The following is a 16,515-nucleotide window of genomic DNA, read 5'->3' as shown; positions in this document are numbered from 1 at the left end:
GGTAGTTGTTCCTCTTTTGCTGGAAAGGAGGACATAGTAGTAAGTACTTAGCCAGGGTCCTGGGAGTTATTCAGCCTCCTCCCAGATACTTGCTTTCCAGTTGCCAGGATCCTTTTCTTTTTTTTTTTTAATTGGTTGCAGTTGGAAAGTCAGCTGGGGTTATGATGCAGCAACTCCAGAGATCACTTTCTGATTTTGGTTTAGGCTTCATAATGATGCCGTTTCCCTTTATGTCTTGGGCCAGGCATTCCAGAAATTAGGATTGTCCTTGCTACACACTGCCCTGTTGTTTGAAGCACTAAGTGACTCTTCCACACTATGGCTCATTCTTTAAGCCCTTTAAATTGATCTAGGTCAGCAGCTATTTATGTAGTTATAGATACTGGTTTAATTAATTAACCTCAGTATTAAATTCATGATCTACTACAATATTGTTTCAGGGAGGGATATGATGAATCGTATGGCTGCCTTTCATTTTGCCACAATCAGATTTTTAATACCTAGGACCCTTTTTGTTGTTGTTGTTAAAATCTGAGAGGCATATTGCTTTTAGTCATTTCCCAAGTACTATTTTTTAGGACCCATTTGATTACCAAAACCCTTAAGAGGATGTTGAATCCAAGTGTAATCCAAAGGACCCTTATTATACACAAGGGGTGCAACCAGCTTACTTCAATTCATTCCCAGAGTGTGAACACTTAAGCCCTTTATGTCAACTTGCCAGTAGTATCAAAAGGCCCTACAGTTCCAGTCTCTTACCTTCCAAGACTTCTACTCTTTCCTTACTGTGTTTTTATAAATGTCTTAAGTGTGGCATTATTAGAGTCTAACTTAACACTATTTTGGTGGACTGATTGTAGCAGAAGCAACTGGTAGCTAAGTAAACACTGGCATTGGCTAATTGTATCCAGAGCTAAGAAACTGAAAGCAAAGACCAGACTCCAGAGTGACCCCAGATACTAAGGCCATATCTTATAGAGTAGCATGTTTTGGGGAATGGGCTTCCTACTTCAGTTAAAAATTGTAGTTGAGGGTTGCCGTGTGCTGCTAGACAGGAGATGGCTTAGGAACAAGGGACAGTGGTGGAGTTTGTCCACCTTTAAAACTTGGTCTTCAGAATCTTGTAGTGCTTGTTACCCTTATTATTAGCAAATCTGTCTCTGAGTGTTAGCCTTGAAACACTGTGGTGAAGGCTGGGATCACTGAATGTGCCAAACTTAAACCCTAATACAGTGGTTTTTTCAAAAAAATTTAAAACATACATCCCTGTGTCAGTACCATCTAGAGGGACTTCCCTGGCGGTCCAATGGTTAAGACTCTGCGCTCCCAACGCAGGGGGCCCAGGTAAGATCGCTGGTCAGGGAACTAGATCCCGCATGCTGCAACTAAGAATCCCAAAGGTGGTGACGAAGATCCTGCATGCCACAACTAAGACCTGGCACAGCCAAATATAATAAACAAACAAACCATATAGAACTCTATAACTAATGCTGCACTTTTCAGTTCTTTTTTACAGCTACCTCTCAGAGCTCAAGCCAGTCTTAAAAGCACTGAAAATCTGGACTGGTTCCACTATACCATCTCAAACACAGAGCTACTGTCTCTCTTTCTTCCCTATGGATCACCTTTCTGGCTGAAGGGGGACACTTGTTTTTTTCCTAGGACTATCAGGTTGAGTTCCCTAACACACAACTGCCCTTATCAGAGAAGAAGGGCAAAAACACCCACACATTCTGTCTCTGGTGGATTTTTCCCTTCCTATATAATAAGGACATACTCGTCAGCCAGGTTTTTAGTAGGACATTTCTAGGAACCTTAGCCACAGTCATTCATGGACTCTTATTCTAATATTCTACTTTTAATGTGATTCTCCTGTAACTAACAACTGACTCAGTTTTCCATGCTTCAGGTTTTCAAGACACCAAATGTGATTGGTTCATCCCATTTTTTAACATCACTTGTCCCACCTCGGTGCATTCAGCAAGTAGAAAACCACAAGGCACACACAGTAGGTCTTGCTGCATGGAGGTGGATTCTCTTAGGAGGGCTGTGGTCAGGCTGGCAGTGGTTAGTCCTTTAGAAAAAAGTGCCATCAGCACAAGTAGGAAAGTCCAAAGAGAAAATTGGTGTCTGAGAGAAGATGTGGAACCCTCAGGCGTATTAAATTCAAGGTGTTAGCAAGGCATTCAGGTGAAAATAACAGGTACATAGTCAAAACTGCAGATATGGGGCTCTGTTCCTCAACTACTCTAGTTGACTGCTGGGGTATGAAGAATGAAACTTCTCTCTTTTGAGAAAATAGCTTCTCAAAACCCATTTATGCATGAACAACAGAGCTGGAACCTACAGGCCTGAGGCCTCTGAACTTAGGGGATTGTATGCTGTATCTCAGTGAAAGGCAACAGTGATCTGGTATCACCCAATCAGAAGAATGAAATAAATCCAAATTTCAGGTAATTTTCATGAGGCTGATGTAAGCCATCAAAGAATAGCTATATCTGTGATAAATAACTATTTAGCTTACTTGCCTTTTAGGATGAACTACAAAATATTATCTTTACATAAAACTGCTTCATGGTACAATTTCGGTTTATAGAAGATTCTGCCCACTTTGCACTGAAGCTTAAGACAATACTGTGAAATAGATATTTGAATAACATACTCAAAACTGAAGTTTATTCACTAAGTTACATATATTAAAGAAGGCACAGTCCCCAAACATCTGAGTTATTAATGACCTGTTCTTGTGAATTCTAGCTTCTAGCTACAGTCATAAAAAGCTGTCACTCAGTCTCACCAAGACCGTGTCTTTCCTGGCAGAAACCTCACACAGCTACTACTGGGAGCACAGTTGTGGTGTGGAACTCAGCTGATTTTCCTGAAGAATTAGTGTCTGTTACTCGTAGTTTTAATTGAGCCATATTATTGACTTTTACAGGTCAGTTTAAGAATTTAGACATCATGAAGAAGTTAGGCACCATTTGTGAAGTTACTCCTGTGGGAAAATATATTCTAAATCCTAGACTTAACTGAAGAATTGTTCAGCACAGCTCAGATATAAGACTTCTGTGCACATTTAAAAGTGATTAGGTAGGGAATTCCCTGGCAGTCCAGTGGTTAGGACTATGTGCTTCCATTGCAGGGGGCACAGGTTGTTTTTTTGTTTTTTTTTTAAATTAATTAATTAATTTATTTTTGTCTGTGTTGGGCCTTCGTTGCTGCAAGCTTTTTACTGTAATCTTCAGGAGTTATCCCGTACTTCTGCCTTGGTTGATAATGGGGAACATGAAATTATCATCTATTCTGGATTATCTTCGTTGATCCCCTTCTACTGGCAAATTATTTTTGGCTGCGTTGGATCTTCGTTGCTGCATGCGGGCTTTCTCTAGTTGCGGCGAGTGCAGGCGACTCTTCATTGCGGTGCGCGGGCGTCTCATTGTGGTGGCTTCTTATTTGTTGCGAGTGCAGGCTCTAGGCGTGTGGGCTCAGTATTTGTGGCATGAGGGCTCAGTAGTTGTGGCTCACGGGCTCTAGAGCACAGGCTCAGTAGTTGTGGCACACAGGCTTAGTTGCTCCGTGGCAAGTGGGATCTTCCCAGACCAGGGCTCGAACCCCTGTCCCCTGCATTGACAGGTGGATTCTTAACCACTGTGCCACCAGAGAAGTCCCTATTGGCAGATTATTAAGAAGTTATTTTCTTCCTCACTTTTTAGGAACTCTGGTGCTTGCTGAAATAAAATGTTGCCACTGTGCACTTAGGTTTAAGGCATATGTAACCATTCATGTAATATAGGTTTTCCCATTTTTACAAATAAAAGCTAAATTTTCTTTAAAGATTTTTACTCAGATTTTTATTGTTAGAAAATTGTACCCTTATTTGATTTATCTAGTTCTTTAAAATTGGTAACACTAAATTATTTAGCTTAATTATCAATTAATGTTAACTTGAAGGGACTGTTGAAAAGAGTGCCATAATGATTATAAATAAATTTGGTGTATCATACCTAAATTAAATATATGTATAAACCACATCATTAATGACTGGTTTTTTTAAAAGGTATTTTATGGCATAGAAAAATATTTAAAGCTTTTTTTAGCTCTGAATTGAAAGTTGTAATATAAGGGGAAAATATCTCTGATTTGTGTGAGAATTTTATTTGTTTATCTAAAGCCTAATTTCTAAGTTTTTCCTTCTTGGCCTTGTATGTTATTCTAAGATGACTTTAAGTTAGAGCTAGAGCTTATCTGGACACCACTGGTTTTAAACGTGATGTTGTTTTACAAAAGACCATTACAAAACACTATCTAATAAAAAATATCTTATGGTGATGTCCTAAAAAGGAACACTTTTGTTTGTATCTTTCTTGCCTCCAACATATAATAATATTGCTGTTGCATTTATTCTGTGTCAAATATTGTATTAAATGCACTACATACTCTTTCTCACAGCGTTCCCAACGGAGGGACTTGCATAAACAGAAGCTTAGGGGCATGAGAATCTATTACAAAAATGGCCAGCTGGGCTTCCCTGGTGGCGCAGTGGTGGAGGGTCCACCTGCCGATGCAGGGGACACGAGTTTGTGCCCTGGTCCGGGAGGATCCCACATGCCGCGGAGCGGCTGAGCCTGTGAGCCATGGCCGCTGAGCCTGCGCGTCCGGAGCCTGTGCTCCGCGGCGGGAGAGGGCACAACAGTGAGAGGCCCGCGTACCACAAAAAAAAAAAAAAAATGGCCAGCAACTGGTATTACCAAAATGTAGGGAATGTTTCTGGAAAGTGGTAGATAAGCAAGCCAAACAGGTGGAATGAATTCAGATGATACTTTAATGGATTCAGCTGTGATTCAGAAGCGTTAGATTGCCCAAGGTTACATTGCCAGTGAATGGCTGAATCGGCACTTGAATCCAGGTGTGTCTAACCCAGACCTCGAGCTCTTCTTCATTATATTGCATTTACATAATACAAATGCAATCATTTTATCAACTTCTAAACTCCTTTTACTGGAGTAAAACACTCTTTCTATGCAAAATGAAGTTCGGTGATGACAATGTCATTCTAGGCAGTATTCCCATATCAACCATAAAATTCCCATAAATAACGAATATTTTATTTGAATATAACTTTTTCTAGTTAAACAAATAGGTTTTTGGTAGACAATTGGAAAATACAACTCAAAAAAGAAGAAAGCAAAGTTACTTTAAATTTTAATACCCAGACATAAACATTGTGTATGTTTTTGAGACATTTTTTTCTGTATACATATGTACTTATATAATATATATGTAATATCCCTTCTTCACTTAATATATCATGAACATGTTTTCATATCAAAACATGTTTTAACTGTATTGTAATATCTATGACTGTACCATAAGTTATTTTACCATGCTTTCATTATTAAGTAACACTGTAGAGAATATCATCTCTGCATATCTCAAGAAAATAAATTTTGAAGTGAAATTATGAGTTCTAGGATTTTATACATTTTTAAGGCTTCTGGCTTTATAGAAAGAATGTACCAGTGTACATTCCCATTAAAGTATTAAGAATGTCTAATTCCTCATCTCTGATACTTACTGTAAAGTTTTCCTTCTTATAGATAGAGACACAAAATGTAACGTGGTAACCAAGTTATTATCATTTTGTTTTTCAGGAGATGATTTTTCTTTGATTCAACAAGAGATATTTATGGTTAAAGAATGTAAGCATTGCAACATTGTTGCCTACTTCGGGAGCTATCTCAGGTAAAAAACACAAAAGCATCTACTCTGTCTTTGTATTTCATATTTCTTTGCTCACACACCCCCTCCCTTTCATGTAGTGCTATTTTGTATATAAATTTTAAAAATTATTTGTCTGAAGTTCTAAAATTTCTCAGGTCTTCTTTTTTTTTTTTTTTTTTTTTTTTTTGCGGTACGCGGGCCTCTCACTGTTGTGGCCTCTCCCGTTGTGGAGCACAGGCTCCGGACGCGCAGGCTCAGTGGCCATGGCTCACGGGCCCAGCCGCTCCGCGGCATGTGGGATCCTCCCACACCGGGGCACAAACCCGTGTCCCCTGCATCGGCAGGCGGACTCTCAACCACTGCGCCACCAGGGAAGCCCTCAGGTCTTCTTATTGTCTACTCTTTTATATTAATAATGACAGTTTCATTTATGCATTTATACCTTATCTGGCAACCTTAATGAAATACTATGAATGATTACAAGCAAGTGTTCTAGCTTATAAAATTGAGCACATTCTAAACCATTTAAGGTGGGAACAAAGCTGAAATTAATATGCTTTTCTGTATCCTGAAGGGCAATTTCCTGTTGCAGTCTATCCTAAACCTGCAGTGTATCCTAAACCTTTGTGTGCTAAAGAGTGACAGCCTTCAAAATATGTCAGTTGTTGAGAATTACTAACTAATATAATTTTCTTTCTCTTTCATGTTAGTCGGGAAAAACTATGGATTTGTATGGAATACTGTGGTGGCGGATCACTTCAAGATATTTACCATGGTACTGTTAATTTGACTCCACATTTTAAAACTTTGACTTTAATGACTGTTATTTAACATTTCTAGTTAACAATGGATACTAACAGGTAGATTTACTGTTCTTCCGTCCTGCTCCTGGAGTATTGCGTGAAAGCAACCTATATTTTATATTTTGTTGGTTATTCAGCTAAATTGCTGGAGCCTGAACTGAGAAATCGGAGAGTACTTGAACAATCCAGATTTAACTTTTCAGACGTAGTCTCTAGGTTATGTAGTCTCTAGGGAAGTATTTTATCTACAAACAAAGCTGCCTAAACTTCCTTTTAAATTAGAATTGAAATGTAAAGGGTGACTCTCACATAAAGCAAATTACATGTCTATCTTAATAATAACTTAAGCTGCTAACTAGGAAAACAGTTTAGTTGTTGCTATAATATTTTTGTATTAAAAATATATAATTTTAAGAATTTGGAGTATTTTATTTAGCATTAGGTTAATTTAGACAACTTTCTGAAATGAACTTTCCCTTATAATACTATATTAGAATGACTATTCTCTTTTATTTTACCCCTGTTGTTGATTTTTAAAAATTATTGGTAGAAAACAGCTCTGTGCCACTTGGTTTAAAATTCTTCTCTGTGGGACTTCCCTGGTAGTCCAGTGAGTAAGACTCCATGCTCCCAGTGCAGGGGGCCCGGGTTCGATCCCTGGTTGTGGAACTAGATCCCGTATGCATGCCGAGACTAAGAAGCCCACAAGCCGCAACTAAGAAGTCCACATGCCGCAACTAAAACAAACAAAACATCTTACATGCTGCAGCTAAAGATAACACGTGCCACAACTGAGACCTGATGCAGCCTAAATAAATAAATAAATATTAAAAAATAAAATTATTTTCTATGATTTTATGAAGAATTATGATCTTTTATATGAAGAATTTTTATCTAATATCAATATTTATAATTTTTATCCACACTTTCACAGAATGAGAACTCAAGGATATGGATTAATAAAACTATGCAGTGGGCATTTTTTATTTTTTACTACTTACCCTTTTAAATTGAAAGAATTATTTTGAGACATTAATTTTATTTCTTTATGAAATTTCTGCTTTCCATTATTAAACCTGCTATTTATTGAATTAAATTGAATCTAAAAAGTATTCATCCCTGTAAATATACTAGATAGCATAGTAATCAAGAATAACTACACCTATAATAACTGTTAATAAAGTGGTTTCAAAACCCTTCTATTACTCCTATTTTATCATTACTGTGAATCAAAATTTTATGTTCCTGAGTAGGTGTAGGGAACCAGTGATTAAAATATGTAGTAAAATATTTTCGTAAGTAAAGATTACATGTAAGTGTATCTGATTTTGATTTCACTGTCAGCAAATACCACCCCGGATTTCAAATATTCTTTCATGATATTGGAAGGCATATTTCAAAAGCCCCTAGTTGGGTACTTGCAGAAGGATTTTATATTTCATAGGGAGAGATTTGGTTTTCAGAAGTGACCTAATTGCTTTTTGGATACTTAGGTAAGGTATTGGATCAAGCTCCTTGTTTCGATAGATATAGTAAAGAATTATGCTAAGGAAATGATATCTAGACTTTTAAAAAAATAAATGATGCCTTTTAGTATATTTCAGCAGTCGATCCCTTTATGGTCCTCTAACTTGTGTATGTAACTGTAATTAATTATATATGTTTTTCTCATTTGGCGGCTTTATTGTTTAAAATATTGTTCAGGATTGAGATCATGTCCATTGCTTTGTATAGAACATCCTGTGATGTCCAGTACTGTGCTTTGCACATTATGGGTGCTTAATATTTTCACTGTCCAAAGTTGTTATGGAACAAATCTTCCATTTTTTTTTTTAACATCTTTACTGGAGTATAATTGCTTTACAAAGTTGTGTTAGTTTCTGCTGTATAACAAAGTGAATCAGCTATATGTATACATATATCCCCTTATCTCCTCCCTCTTGTGTCTCCCTCCCACCTTCCCTATCCCACCCCTCTAGGTGGTCACAAAGCACCGAGCTGACCTCCCTGTGCTATGCGGCTGCTTCCCACTAGCTATCTATTTTACATTTGGTAGTGTATGTATGTCCATGCCACTCTCTCACTTCGTCCCAGCATACCCTTCCCCCTCCCTGTGTCCTCAAGTCTATTCTCTACGTCTGCCTCTTTATTCCTGTCCTGCTCCTAGGTTCTTCAGAACCATTTTTTTTTGATTCCATATATATGTGTTAGCATACGATATTTGTTTTTCTCTTTCTGACTTACTTCACTCTGTATTACAGTCTCTAGGTCCATCCACATCACTACAAATAACTCAGTTTCGTTTCTTTCTATGGCTGAGTAATATTCCATTGTATATATGTGCCACATCTTCTTTATCCATTCAGCTGTCGCTGGACACATAGGTTGCTTCCATGTCCTGGCTATTGTAAATAGAGCTGCAATGAACATTGTGGTACATGACTCTTTTTGAATTATGGTTTTCTCAGGGTATATGCCCAGTAATGGGATTTCTGGGTTGTATGGTAGTTCTATTTTTAGTTTTCTGAGGAACCTCCATATTGTTCTCCATAGTGGCTCTATGAATTTACATTCCCACCAACAGTGCAAGAGGGTTCCCTTTTCTCCACACCCTCTCCAGCATTTATTTTTTGTAGATTTTTTGATCATGGCCATTCTGACTGGTGTGAGGTGATACCTCATTGTAGTTTTAAATCTTCCATTTTTAAAGTACATTTAAAATTTTTCAACTTTACTTTTTTTTTGTTTCCTGATTATAAGAATAATATATGCTCATGAGGAGAAGTCACCCAATGATTTATACAGAAGTTTTATAATTGTTTCTCATTTTTAAAATGTTTTTAATCTGTTGTATTCAAATGTGTAACGATGTGGTCTCTTTTTTTCTTTCTAGTTACAGGACCATTATCAGAATTGCAAATAGCCTATGTATGCAGAGAAACTTTACAGGTACTATGTTTGCTTATGTAGATAGAAATGCAGTTCTAGTTTCACAGTTGAAAACAATAAAATGGTTATCTGTCCAAAAGAAAAAGAGTAAACCAGATTTTTCTGTTAACCTATGGTAATTCTGTAAGCCTAGTTATTTCTTTTGTGAATGAGTCTCAGAAATTCATTTAAGTTGATGCTGGTATACACAATGGTGACGTTTGGTGTTCTGCTTTGTAGTGCTTAGCCCACAATTGCTGCAAAGCTGAGGAAAGCCATAGGTGTGAATTGTTTTTCATGAATGAATCACCAGACCTCTCAATTATAACACCTTGTCTAAGCTTTCCCTTCAAGTTTTATGGCAGTAAAAGGAATCCTTTTGCAAAAGACATGTGTTCTTTTACCATTTCTCCCAAAATGAGAGTAAAGTTGCATAACAATTACCCAGAATGTTATCTGGAAATCTTTGTAATTTGTAAGTTCTGTGTAATATTAATAAATGCTATCGTTATCAGAATCCTTTTTAGAAGCTTCTAAACATCGTATTGAGATTTCTTTACTTCCTTATTTCACATCCTGTGAGAGCTTTTAGTATGTTAGAGTAGGTTATAAATCTTCAGTAGGTATATAGAGTATGCAGCATTTCTTCCAATTTATTTTGTTAGTTCCTTGAAAGATTAGTGATTGAAAAAATTAGTAGTTAATAATTTTGTTCATATACTTTAAGGCATTTAATTTAGGAAGCAAGATTAAGTAGTAGGGACTGTGTTTTTTATTTTGGCAATTCACAACTGATACTTGTTAATTGATGCTTCTGTCTCTGCATTTCCTAGATTGTGTAATTTGTTTAGAAGTGAAATTGATGTTCTATATGTTGTTCTTCCATATTTTAGAAATTGGGAATTTGACCTGATTTAAGGGAAAGTTCTAGTCTTTTCCAAGAGTTGGTTTCCACATGCTTTAAAATTTTATTGTTAGATATATGAAAGTAAACATATATATAAATAATTTATATTTCTGTAATATTTACATAACAAAGAAATCTGCTTTTTTTATATCCATATAAAATAGAAACCTAATCATGCACTCAGAGCAGAAAATTGTTGACAGATCAGTGTTCTTTATGTTTTAATTTCCAAAGATCACTGCCTCTTTAAGTAATGGACAGAGTACTGGATGGAGGTAGAAAACAAAACAAAAACTTGTGTTTGCAGTCTGGCCCTGGTATATGACCATGATCTCTCATCTATGGTTGTAGTTCCCCAAGTATAAAATGAGGCTCTAGAAGGGATGACCTCCAAGATATTAGTTCCAATTTAAAAATTCTCTTATGCTGACAAAGTTCCACATCTAATGTCTGTCAACCGGTGAATGGATAAAGAGGCATGGTTTATAAATACAGTGGAGTATTATTCAGCCACAAAAAAAGAAATCCTGTCACTTGTTACAACACAGATGAACCTGGAGGACATTATGCTAAGTGAAAAGAGCCAGGCACAGAAAAACAAATATTTGTATGTAGAATCTCAGTTATATGTAGAATCTAAAAAAGTTGAACTCACAGAACAAAATCCTCAACTTCCAACTTAAGAAACTAGAAAAAGGTGATCAAATTAAAGCCAAAGTAAGCAGAGGACGGAAATAATAAAGATCACAGTGGAAATCCGTGAAATAGAAAGCAGAATAATACGAGAAAGATCAACGAAACCAAAATCTCATTCTTTAAGAAAATCAATAAAATTGATAAACCAGATTATCAGGAAAAATGAGAAGATGCAAGGTACCAATATTTGGAATGAATGGAGGGACATTATGACAGAATCTATAAATATTAAAAGGATGACAGGGATATTCAGTAGCCAAGGAATATTATGAACAACATTATAGCAAAAAAGCCTGCAGTTTAGATGAAATGGAAATAGTGTCCTTGAAAGGCACAAGCTATCGTAGCTCAATTAGAAATCATCTGGACAGTCCTCTATCTATTCCCACAAAGAACAGTCCAAGCCAGATGATGTCATGGATAAATTCTACCAGACATTTAAGGAAGAAATAATGCCAATTCAACACAAACTCTTCTAGAAAATTGAAGAGTAGAGAATACCTCCCAGATCATCTTATGGGTCAGCATTGATCTGAAACCAAAATCAGACTTTACAAAAGAACAAAACTGTGAACTAATATCCTTCATGAACGTTTAATAGGTACAAAAATTGAAAAGGAAAATAAAAGGTTAGCAAAGGTAGTCCAACAACATATAAAAAGGTAATACATCATAAACAAGTAAGGTTTATCCTAGAAGGCAGTGTTGATTTAACATTCAAAAATCATTTCAAGTAATTGATTATATTAGCAAACAAAAAGAGAAGCAAAACCATGTGATCATCTGAATAGATATACAGAAACGCATTTAGCTAAATCCAAGATTTATTTCTGATAAAAATTCTTAGCATACTGAGAAAAGAAAGGAACTAATTCAGCCTGCTAAAGAGCACCTGTGGCAAACTTATGACTAAATCATATTTAATGTAAAAGACTAGATTCTTTCCCACAAAGGTCAATCAAACAAAGCAAAGATGTCTGCTTTCACCGCTTCTTTTTAACATAGTACTAGGAGGTTTAGCCAGGACAAAAAGCAAAAGCAATGAAATAAAAGGCATCTAGACTAGAAAGTAAGAATTAAAACTGTCTTTATTCACAGACCACATAACCATCTTTGTAGAAAATGGAATAGAATCTGCAAAGTATCTACTAAAACTAGTGAGTGAGACTAGGAAGTTTGCAAGATTCAAGATCAATATACAAAATCAATTGGATTTCCATACACTAGCAACAATCAGAAATTAAAAAATACAATTTATAATAACAAAAATATGACATTCTTAGGGATATATATGACAAAGATGCATGAATACCTATATACTAAAAACTATAAAACTGCTTAGAGAAATTAAAGAAGACCTAAGTAAACTGAGAGCTTTGCTATCTGTAGTATTCCTATATTCATGGATCAGAAAGTTCAGTAAAGATATCAGTTCTCCCCAAATTGACGTATAGATTCAATGCAGTTCCAGTCAAAATCAAAGGAAGCTTTTTTTTTTTCCTCTAGAAATTGACAAGCTGATTCTAAAATTCCTACACAAACCCAAAGGAACTGGAATAGTCAAACAATTGTGAAAAAGAACAAAAAAATTTGAGGGCCAACAGGAGCAATTTCAAGACTTATAAAACTACACTAACAAAGCATAGTAGTAAGCATTGGCATAAGGGTAGATAAGTAGTTCAGTGGAACAGAATAGAAAGACCAGAAGTAATTCCATGCATATATGGCTACTGATTTTTGACAAAGGAGAAAGGATACGTTTTTCAATAAATGGTTCTGGAATAATTGAACTTATTATTATAACTTCAGACACGTTAACTTTGACCCATATACAGACACATGAACTTTGAACCACGTTTCATACCATGTGTAAAAATTAACTCAATACTAATCACTTAGATCTAAATATAAAACCTCAAACTAGAACTTCTAGAAGAAAACATAGAAAATTTTGCAATCTTGAGTTAATAAAAGCCTTTTCGGACGTAACATATAAAAAGCATGATCCATAAAAGAAAAACTTGGCAAATTTGACTTTGTCAAAATTTAAAACTTCTGCTTTTCAAGACACACTGTTAAGAGAATAAAAAGACAAGCTACAGGCCAGAGGAAGATATTTGCAAAGTATAAATCTGATTAAGGACTTGTATCCAGAGTATATAAAGTACTCTCAAAACTCAATAATAGGAAAACAACCACCAAATAAACAAATGGACAAAAGATTTAAACAGATGCTTCATCAAAGAAGCTGTATGGATGGCAAATAAGGACATGGAAAAGATGCTCAATATCATTAGTTATTAGAAAAGTGTGAATTAAAACTATAGTGAGATACTACTACACACCAGTTAGAATGGCTAAAATTAAAAAGACTGACCTTTGGAAGGTTGGTGAGAATGTGGATTAACTGGAACTCTCGTACACTGCTAGGTTCAGTGTAAAACGGTACAGCTGCTTTGGAAGACAGTTTGGCAGTTTCCTAAAAGTTTAAACTTGTACCACCATCTGATCCAGCCATTATACTCCTAGGTATTTACCCAAGAGGGAAAAATCATACAAATACTTGACATAAATCTTCAAAGCAGGTTTATATATAATAGCCAAAAGCTGGAAACAGCCCAGCAACCCAAATGTCTATCAACAGGTGAACAAATAAACAAATTCTGTAATATCTGTACAGTGGAATGCTACTCAGTGATAAGAAAGAATGAAATATTGATAACACATTAACAGGGAATGTCAGATTAATTATTGTGAATGAAAGAAGCCAGATAAAAAATAATATACTGTATGATTCCGTTTACATAAAACTCTAGAAAATTTTGGAAGTATTTATAGCAACAAAGTATATCAGTGTTTATGTGTGGGAGGAACTTTTGGGAGTGATGAATATGTTAATTATCTTGATTGTGGTGACAGGTGTTATAGTAAAATATTTCTGATTTTTATCAGAAAATGAATTCAGAAGTCTTAAAATACAGTAAACATTGATTAATAAGAAGAAACACATCTAGGTTTTTTCCCCTCGAATAAAGGACATTCTAGTTTTTCTTATTCAGTAAGATCTTTAAGTAGAAATTTAGATGTGAAGTTTGTAGTTTTGCTAATGCATACTTTTTTTTTTTTAAAACTTCAGGGTCTTGCCTATTTGCATACTAAAGGCAAAATGCATAGAGATATCAAGGTAAGTTTATTTAACTCAATTTAAACTCAATATGTTTAAGACTCAAAGGCATAGAGAACAGACCTGTGGTTGCCTAGGGGGAGGGGGGTGGGGGAGGGGAGGACTGAGAGTTTGGGATTAGCAGGTGCAAACTATTGTATATAGGATGGATAAACAAAGTTCTACTGTATAGCACAGGGAACTATGTTCAATATCCTAAGATAAGCCATAATGGAAAAGAATATTAAAAAAAAGAATGTCTCTACGTGTATAACTGAGTCACTCTGCTGTACAGCAGGGATTAACACAACACTGTAAATCAACTACACTTCAATAAAAGAATAATAATAAAAAATAAATTCAGTATGTTTAAATTGATAATTTTATTGAAAGGAATTTTATGATGCTAATTTAATGGTATTTGTATTTTTGTTTTAGGGTGCAAATATTTTATTGACAGATCATGGTGACGTAAAATTAGGTATGTTATTTCAAATTCCTAAAATTTTTTTCAAAAAATTTTAGTATAATTTTAAATGAGAATAACATTATACAAATTTAATATTCACATGAAGAGCCACAATAATGTTCATCTTTTGACCCAGTAATTTTACTTTATTCAGTTTAAGGAAGTTAATCCTAAAGATAAAAAATCCATATTTGCTAAAGTATTAATCATAACATTATTTATAATAGGGAAAAAATGGAAACATAGGTCTAGCAGTAGAAAAACTTTTAAACTGTGATAAATCAACTTATGGAACATTATTCAGTCATCAAAATTAATAGTTAAGAAGAATAAGAGTAAAATCCCCTAATGTGTTAAATGACAAAAATGAACTATGTGAATCTTTAGTTTTTTATAACCAGTTTAACAGCAATAAAAGAAGTTTATACATAGAAAAAAGAACTTTTAAAAATAGCACCAAAATTCTAACCTGGTTGTGTTAGAATAAAAGCAATCCAGGTGGATTTTTTTTTTTTCCAACTTAACTCAAGGTACTTGTAATGGAAATATTTTTATTGTCTGTGTTCTTAATAAAGTATGTTTTCATTCTAATAAAGTACCAATAAGTTATTTTCTTTTAATGATTATGTTTTGAACTAAGCAAGAAGAGATTTAGGTATTCAATATATATACATTTCTTTAGTATTACTATCTGAATTATTAATAATGGCATCCCTGAGTGTAAAATATAGAAATGGTGGTGGTTTTATTGAAAACCAAAATTTTCTGTTTTGTTTTTTTCCCCACCAGCTGACTTTGGTGTGGCTGCAAAAATAACAGCTACCATTGCCAAGAGAAAATCTTTCATTGGCACCCCTTATTGGTAAGATATTATTATAATTGAATTTTGTGCATTTTTATTTCTTCAAGGTTAGTGATCAGCATTGTTGCTTAGTAATAAAATTCATGCTTGACTGGAGTCTGGACACTTGCGTGCTCCTTGACACTATCATAGGTCTGATTGGGTTAGGGAATTTTGATACACATTTCCATTGTCCAGCTTTCCCTGTGTTAAAGTGCTAATAATTCCTACTGTCCCTCAGATGCTGTGTTGAGAGGACTCATAGGTAGGAGATTTTCAAAAGAAAATTGTATTACAATCTTCTGTCATTTTATTACCCTTTCTTTGGTATTGCTTGTATTTTAATCTAGGACTTCACTTTCTTGTTAAAACTCATGCATCCTACACTACCATTAGTCCTCACCAACCACCCTACTTCTAATGCATCCTACCAATTACTAACAAAATAATCTTTCTAAAACACTGCTTTCATTAATGAAGTTAGATAATTGAAATATAATAAAAAGCCTAGTAATAAATCTTAATGTGTAAAATACTGAGTATTGTAAAAAGTGACATTTAAAGTTTATGTGAAAGATTGGATTCTTTAATATACAGTGCTTGGATAATTTATTATTTGGAAAGAATTTTAGAGTAGCTCCATACTTCTTACCTAATGCCAAAATAAATTGTAGATGGAACCTCAAAGAGTTATTGATCAGGGATGATATTTATACTAGATTTGATGTGTTCAGTCTTTTTATCTCATTAGCAAATTTTTATATAAAGGTTTTTTGTGGTTTTTTTTGGGCTGCATTGGGTCTTTTTTGCTGCGCGTGAGCTTTCTCTAGTTGTGGCGAGCGGGGACTACTCTTCATTGCAGTGCGTGGGCTTCTCATTGCTGTGGCTTCTCTTGTTGCGGAGCACAGGCTCTAGGCACACGCGCTTCAGTAGTTGTAGCATGCACGCTCAGTAGTTGTGGCGCACACACTCAGTTGCTTTGCGGCA

At 35.1% G+C, this 16,515-nt stretch overlaps 1 protein-coding gene across 3 annotated transcripts in view; it reads left to right on the top strand.

Moving 5' to 3' along the window:
• Positions 1–16,515, top strand: part of MAP4K5 (mitogen-activated protein kinase kinase kinase kinase 5) — a 140,342-nt gene that overhangs the window by 52,831 nt on the left and 70,996 nt on the right. For all 3 annotated transcript variants that reach the window (XM_032621212.1, XM_032621213.1, XM_032621211.1), the window contains exons 4-9: positions 5,652–5,742; positions 6,432–6,496; positions 9,418–9,473; positions 14,192–14,239; positions 14,657–14,699; positions 15,477–15,549. In XM_032621212.1, the coding sequence (XP_032477103.1) occupies positions 5,652–5,742; positions 6,432–6,496; positions 9,418–9,473; positions 14,192–14,239; positions 14,657–14,699; positions 15,477–15,549 (376 nt within the window). The remainder of the gene's footprint in view (positions 1–5,651; positions 5,743–6,431; positions 6,497–9,417; positions 9,474–14,191; positions 14,240–14,656; positions 14,700–15,476; positions 15,550–16,515) is intronic.

Source organism: Phocoena sinus, chromosome 2 (genome assembly GCF_008692025.1).
Source record: "Phocoena sinus isolate mPhoSin1 chromosome 2, mPhoSin1.pri, whole genome shotgun sequence".
NCBI classification, from domain to species: Eukaryota; Metazoa; Chordata; class Mammalia; order Artiodactyla; family Phocoenidae; genus Phocoena; species Phocoena sinus.
The sequence above is the reverse complement of the archived record's forward strand: the minus strand, read 5'-3'. Positions and strand labels throughout refer to the sequence as shown.